Genomic DNA, 7,197 nt, shown 5'->3' with positions numbered 1-7,197 from the left:
TAAAGACTTTAATTATTGCTTAATAAAAATAAAATGATTTCCATTGGAAATACCTTTTCAGCACACCAGTAACTAAATATTAAGAAAATAGACATGAATAATCTATGTATTGCTTATGTATAATTTTATATCTGATCTTATTATTACATACATTTGGTTCAAGATGACAAAATCTGTTTTAGTCAATCAAGGAAAAAGGAAAAAAATCTCTACCTTTAGCAAATCCATACGTCATAATCCAAATAATTTGTAAAATTTACATTGAGTTCTTAGGAAGTCTTTCTTTTTAAACTTACTTTGAAATCATTTTTCTTTGAAGATTGAAAGTGTTTATAAGAATATTGGATACTATTCTAGTAAAATATTAACACAAAAAAGCAAATGAATCTTATGCTATTAATATTGATTTTACTTGTAAGACGAGAAGGTAGAAGGAATTTTGAGGAAATGTTCCTAATTAAGTAAACAGAAATTTCTCCCTTTTAGTTAGAAAAATCTCAAGCAAAATGACATCAGCAGTGGAAAATTATCCAATGAAATTAGATTGCAAAGGCAGCCAATCTAATTTAAAATTGGGTGGAAAAAATCTCTTAAAATTTTGAAATGGCACGGTATATACAAGGGCTTAAAGTCCAAAGACAGATTTTTAATTTGATTCAGTTTATTTCCTCCACTTTCCCCTTTTTGGTTTTCATTTGTTTTATTTGCCTGTTCAGTTGTGATAAGAAAATGAAGAGGATCTTATTATGTGAGATTTTATATATCGAAGCAAGCATATTGTGGTACACAAAAGCTTGCTTTCTAAATGAAATAAGAGGGCCGGCCCGTGGCTCACTCGGGAGAGTGTGGTGCAGATAACACCAAGGCCACGGGTTCGGATCCCATATAGGGATGGCCAGTTTGCTCACTGGGTGAGCGTGGTCCTGACAACACCAAGTCAAGGGTTAAGAGCCCCTTACCGGTCATCTTTAGAAAATAAAAATAAATAAATAAATGAATGAATGAATGAAATAAGAGAAGCCTCTTTTATCATTAAATCAAATTGTTTTCCCAGGCTTGCGCACTGGAATGTGAAGGAAAACTGCCATCCCTGAAAATCTGGGAAACCTGCAAGGAGCTCCTGCAGCTGTCCAAATCAGAGCTTCCTCGGGATGGCACCCTCAGAGAAAGCAGCCACCAGGAGGAGAGCCACTTGCTAGCCAAGAGGTATGGGGGCTTCATGAAAAGGTATGGGGGCTTCATGAAGAAAATGGATGAGCTTTATCCTGCGGAGCCGGAAGAACAGGCCAACGGAGGTGAAATCCTTGCCAAGAGGTATGGGGGCTTCATGAAAAAGGACGTGGAGGATGACTCCACGGCCAATTCCTCGGACCTGCTCAAGGAGCTGCTGGGAACAGGGGACACCCGAGAGAGTAGCCACCCCCAGGGCGGCAGTGATAATGACGAAGAAGTGAGCAAGAGATATGGAGGCTTCATGAGAAGCTTAAAGAGAAGCCCCCAGCTGGAAGATGAAGCCAAAGAGCTGCAGAAGCGCTATGGGGGCTTCATGAGAAGAGTGGGTCGCCCGGAGTGGTGGATGGACTACCAGAAAAGGTACGGAGGTTTCCTGAAGCGCTTTGCTGAGTTCCTGCCCTCGGAGGAGGAAGGCGAAAGTTACTCCAAAGAAGTTCCTGAAATGGAAAAAAGATATGGAGGATTTATGAGATTTTAATACCCTTTCCCAACAGTGACCCCAGGCCCAACAAGCCTCTCTGTATCCCCCACCAGTGAGAAACGACCTCATTGATCGTGTTTTATTGTCATTTGTGGCTTGTGTTGTACAGTTGACTTTACTGTCTGGATAAGTAGACAGCCTGAAAGCTGTCACTTTAGGTTCTGTGTTCTTTTTAGAGTCTTTGTGCTCAGTATTGGTCTATTGCAGCTTTGTCGTTTTCATGCTTAGATAGTTTTTGTTACTTTGTTCCTTGTTTTTGACAAAACATCAACAAATGCTTACTTGTTTTAGATATAATAAACCCTTTACCCCAACTGCATAATATCCTTGTGAGTCTCTTTTCTCCAAGGCCCTCACGTGCCTTTGGGTTTCCACGGTAAATTCTAGACTCCAAGAAAGTTAAACCATCTGCTTTTGACAGAATAATCACTGGCCTCCTCTTCTTCCAGGTGGGGCTACAAAAACTTTTTCATTTAATTCCTCATATATGAAATCTTAGATGAGTAAACACACTGGAGCAAAATAAAGTATGTTTTTACTCTTATTTCTGGAAATCAGATACATGAAGGAAAACCAAAACCTAATAAAGGAAATAACTATGCCCTCACATTTGAGAAAATCTGCATTTACATCAGAAGTGTATGTCCCTATTTTTCAGCAAAGTATTTTGAAAGTTAATAAGAATTCAAAGATAATTTAATCCCTTTTCACAAATGAAGGAAGTGAAGCCCAGAAAGGTTAAGTAGTTGGCCCAAGGCTGCCCAGCAGTTAAAGGATAGAAATAGGATTATAACCCCAAATTTCCTGTTCCCTGTTAATATCCTTTTCCCTCCAATTCCATATCTCTGATCCAGGTCACTAGCAAGAATTGGAAGAACTTGGGACTACATCGTGTTCACCATTGTACACCCCTATACTATGACTATAGCAGATTCTCCAGTATCTGATGAATGAATGAATGAATGAATGAATGAATGAATGAATTTGGTGGCCGGCTAATCAGGAAAGGTATTGTGAGTGTTCTGTAAGGCAAATTCCCAAAACATAAGGCACTTATGACTACTTCATATTAATGAAACTATTTGGGACAACATTCAAATATAAGAAATGTAACATTTCTTCATTTTGGTCATTAAAACTACATGCAGCTCAACCCCTACCCACTGAGTCGTTTTTCCAGGACCCCCACCAACCCTTTCCCCTGTGCTCTTCAAAAAATCAGAGCTTATCAATTCAGGAAAGTGGAGGATGAGTCTCTCCTCTGCAGTCCAGCAGGGCTGCCGATGAGATATGCATAGTCCAAGCCTACGTGCTCCATTCTGATGAGGCAGACCCACTATCTTCGGCTGTCAGTCTCTCTCAGTCCAGCGCTGCCAGGGTCCCAGGACATCCACATGGTCATGCTGTAGCAGAAGACCCGTCTCTTCCTGATCGGTGCAAGGGGTCACAGATCCCCACCCTCACAGGGCCCCACCACCATCTGCCTTCCTGATCCTTGGGAAACTAACTTTCTCTTCCAGGCAGAGACCTGAGAGCTCTCCTCCTTTTGAACTAGAGACGCAAGCAGTGGAAGTGAAGTTCATCAGGAAGAAGATGGTAAACAGCAGCAGGCCCCAGGAAACCCACGCAGGGGCAATGAGGGGCGATGGGCTGTGGTACAGCACGACAGGTCTCTAATCAGCCTCAGTTGCTTGTTTCCCTTGGAAACCCCAGCCCAGGACTGTCAGACTTCTCCAAGGAAACCTGAAACTAGATTTTTAAGACAATATCCCATGTTTTTTTAATTGGGGCAACTGATTCCTTTTAAAACACTGTGGGTCAAACAAACATATCTTCAGATCAGATTTGAGAAAGGTGAAGGCTAGTCTTTTGAAGGAAAAAAAAAAAAAGTCTTTTAATTCTCTACCCTGGAGCAAAGGATTCCCCAACCTTGGAAACAGGAGTCCAGCCTACACCTTGAGGGCGAAAGGGGGAAATGCCCTTGTTTTTACCTGGTAAGAGAATACAATTCAGACGAACACATTGTTTTCAAAGCAAGCACAGTTCTTTATCTAGGAGCTCTCTCTTTTGTATCTGGGGTAGGCCCTGTAAACTGGGTACATCACGAGGAGTGGGGAACAGACAATTGTCTGCCGCGCTAGCTCACCACCTGTCACCTCGGCCGAAGTCGCAGCATGCTGCCCGGCTGGGACAGTGTCACACACTCTTGCAGTTCCTCATCCTCTCATGCCTGGTGCAGAATCGGGAACCTAGAGGATGCTTCAAAACCGTTCGGGGAAGGGAGGCACACAGAAGAGGGACCGGGGAACGAGAACGGTGGAAAGGACGTTCAGAGGAGACGTCCCCTTCTCTGCACGCCCAGGCGGTCGGTCGTGAGGCCGAGCACGCAGTGGCGCCACTGCGGTCCAGGGACGCTGTGTGGGCCTCCCTCCGGCTGCAAATATCTACCCTGCTGTCCGGCCTTCAAACTGAAATTCCAGTATTAGAATTTTGCCCCTTTAACTCTTAAAGGATTGGATGTTTTCAAGAATTTCCTATTTAAATTCTGAGAATTCGCCTCCTGGGATGCGATATTAAACAACGCAGATCACGGGGCTCTGACTGTGACCCTCAGTGTGTGCTCAGCACAAATGTTCAGAGTTCGTAGACAGGAGAAGAACTAGGGTTAAGACTAACCTGGGACTAGGGCTTAGGGTGAGAGGAGCCCAAAGCCCCTGCTGACCTCAGAGGGTCTGAGAGAAGCGACTTGGAGCGAGAAGAACGAGGCGCCGCGCTGCCTGCAGAGGGCGCTGCTGCTCCGGGCTCCGCCGCCTCCCAGCGCCCGGGCTCCCTCCGCCTCAGTCCCGCTCACCGGAGCCTGTCCAGTCCCACCTCCAAGCCCGAGTCCTGCTCTGGGTTCCTTCAGAGAGGTAGTTTACGTGTGAGCTCGGAGGCCAGGCTCCCGAATGGAAGTGCCAGCTGGCTGTGTAAACTGAATGTCCGGTTAAGACTAACCTGGGACTAGGGCTTAGGGTGAGAGGAGCCCAAAGCCCCTGCTGACCTCGGAGGGTCTGAGAGAAGCGACGTGGAGCGAGAAGAACGAGGCGCCGCGCTGCCTGCAGAGGGCGCTGCTGCTCCGGGCTCCGCCGCCTCCTAGCGCCCGGGCTCCCTCCGCCTCAGTCCCGCTCACCGGAGCCTGTCCAGTCCCACCTCCAAGCCCGAGTCCTGCTCTGGGTTCCTTCAGAGAGGTAGTTCACGTGTGAGCTCGGCGGCCAGGCTCCCGAATGGAAGTGCCAGCTGGCTGTGTAAACTGAATGTCACCCTGCCCCTTTCCTCCTCTGCGCCACACGAGGTGGCTGGAACAGGTGAGCGTGCTAGGGCGGATGCCTTCAGCCAGGGCCCGCTCACAGTCACACTCACGGCTTAGCTGCAGCTATTGCTCAGCCTCCCAGTTCTTCCAGTTGGATCTTGGGGTCCCACGTCACCCTGGGTCTTTCAGGGATGAGACACTATCTGTGAGCTTTGGTCCTGGTCACCAGGTAGGGGGCTCCTTTCCTAACAGGCGTGTCCCACGATGCAGAGCACACTCACGGCTTAGCTGCAGCTATTGCTCAGCCTCCCAGTTCTTCCAGTTGGATCTTGGGCTCCCACGTCACCCTGGGTCTTTCAGGGATGAGACACTATCTGTGAGCTTTGGTCCTGGTCACCAGGCAGGGGGCTCCTTTCCTAACAGGCGTGTCCCACGATGCAGAAACCACTTTTAGAGTGCCTTAAAACTCATCTTCACGTTCTCAACTTTCTACTGCAATCTGTAAAACCTGTGTAATCAGAGAGTGTATAATGTGTAATCATGTCCTTCTACATTTGTCCCAACCCATAGAAGATGCAACACCAAGAGTGAACCCTAGAGTCAACTATGAGCTCTGGGTGACAGGGACGTGTCACTGTAGCTTAATCATCAATTGTAACACATGAACCACTCTGAGGGGATGTGGGTAATGATAAGGTGGGGGCAGGGGCAGGAGGTATGCAGGAAATTTCTGTACCTTCCACTCAGTTTTGTTGTAAACCTAAAACTGCTCTACAAAAATGAAGTCTTAAAAAAGTTATCCAAAAATAAAAGGCATGAAGAATCGGAGCCTTGTACAAAGGTTTCTTAGGAGAAGATGCAGAAGGATGTTAGCTGTGAATACCTGTATTTATGTGCTATTTTCTTTTTTTCCTGAAATGTAGGGAAGCACCCCCACATAAGTCAATTCATTCAACAAACGAATAAAGCCAGCTGCGTTAGTATCTGACGGAAGAGCATTCCAGACAGAGGGAAGAGCTCATGCAGGCCCCGAAACAGGAGGATGGATGGTGGATTGCTGAGAAGCAAGACCTATCATTTAGGTTTTTTTCTCAGTGTGACAGAAAATGGGTTGAGCTTGAGAGCCGGTGAGTGAGACATGATATGCTGACACGTAGAACAAGTTCCCTTCCTCCTCGTTCTGGGAGAAGAACGAACGTATTACACATTTGTCAGCATTTTGCATCCATCAAAACATCTGGGTTTACCTGAAAAAGAAAAAAGTTATATAAAACTTTCAGTGTCTTATCATAAAAATGCAGTGAATAAATTTCCTTTATCAATTCCTACACCAAAAATCAGAACTTACAATGCTCACCCATCGCCTTAAGAATGAAAATTACAAACAAAACAAAACACACCATCAAATTATTGGCCAGGAGCCTATTTCTCCACAGGGAGGGAGTACAAAAGTCCCATCCGCAGAGAGAACTTAGCAGGAGCTTAAACACACCCATGCATGTCATGTGCTTATACTTTTCTCTTAACTTTTTTTTATCAAGTATAACATGTATACAGAGAATTGCACATATCACAAGCGCACACATCTCACTGGATTGCTTCAAAGCAAACATACCCATAAGCCACCATCCAGGTCGAAAAATAGAGTATTACCAGCACCTCAAAAAACCCGATCATGGCCCCTCCAGATCATTACTTGTTACCTTCTCCCCAAAAAACAACTACTCTCCTGACTTCAAAAACCATAGATTAGTTCACATATTTTTAAATTTTATGTCAATGGAAACATACTCTTTTTCCATTTAACTATTTGGTTCAATATTTTATTTGTTAGATTCGTCCATGATGTCGCATACAGCTGGAGTTTATTATTTTATTCCCATATAGTATTCCATCATACGAAAATACTGCGTTTCATTCCATCATTGATGGATGCTTGGATTGTTGCCAGGTTTGGGTTATAGGAAATAACACTGCTATAAACATCCTTGCCCAAGTCTCCTAGCATACTTTACACCTTTCTTTGGAGTATATAGCTCAATTTGTCAGAACATAGGATATGCATCTATACAGATGCAGTTTATAGTGTCAAACCACTTTTGTATTAATTTGGACTCCTATCTGCAGTGTATGTTCCATCAATACTTTGTATTGTCAGTCTTTTTTAATTTTAGCCCTTCTGTTTTAATCCACA

General features: G+C 44.7%; 1 protein-coding gene across 1 annotated transcript; it reads left to right on the top strand.

Annotated features, from left to right (window-relative positions):
- Window positions 1-1,054: 1,054 nt before the first annotated feature.
- On the top strand, window positions 1,055-2,033 carry PENK (proenkephalin; the record flags this gene model as incomplete). The annotated part of the gene is made up of 1 exon (XM_008592672.1): window positions 1,055-2,033. A coding segment is annotated over one exon (657 nt), but the record flags the coding sequence as incomplete, so codon positions are not given.
- Window positions 2,034-7,197: the final 5,164 nt, after the last annotated feature.

Source organism: Galeopterus variegatus, unplaced genomic scaffold, assembly GCF_000696425.1.
Source record: "Galeopterus variegatus unplaced genomic scaffold, G_variegatus-3.0.2 Scaffold8161, whole genome shotgun sequence".
Classification (NCBI taxonomy): domain Eukaryota; kingdom Metazoa; phylum Chordata; class Mammalia; order Dermoptera; family Cynocephalidae; genus Galeopterus; species Galeopterus variegatus.
This window is presented reverse-complemented; position numbering and strand designations above follow the sequence as displayed.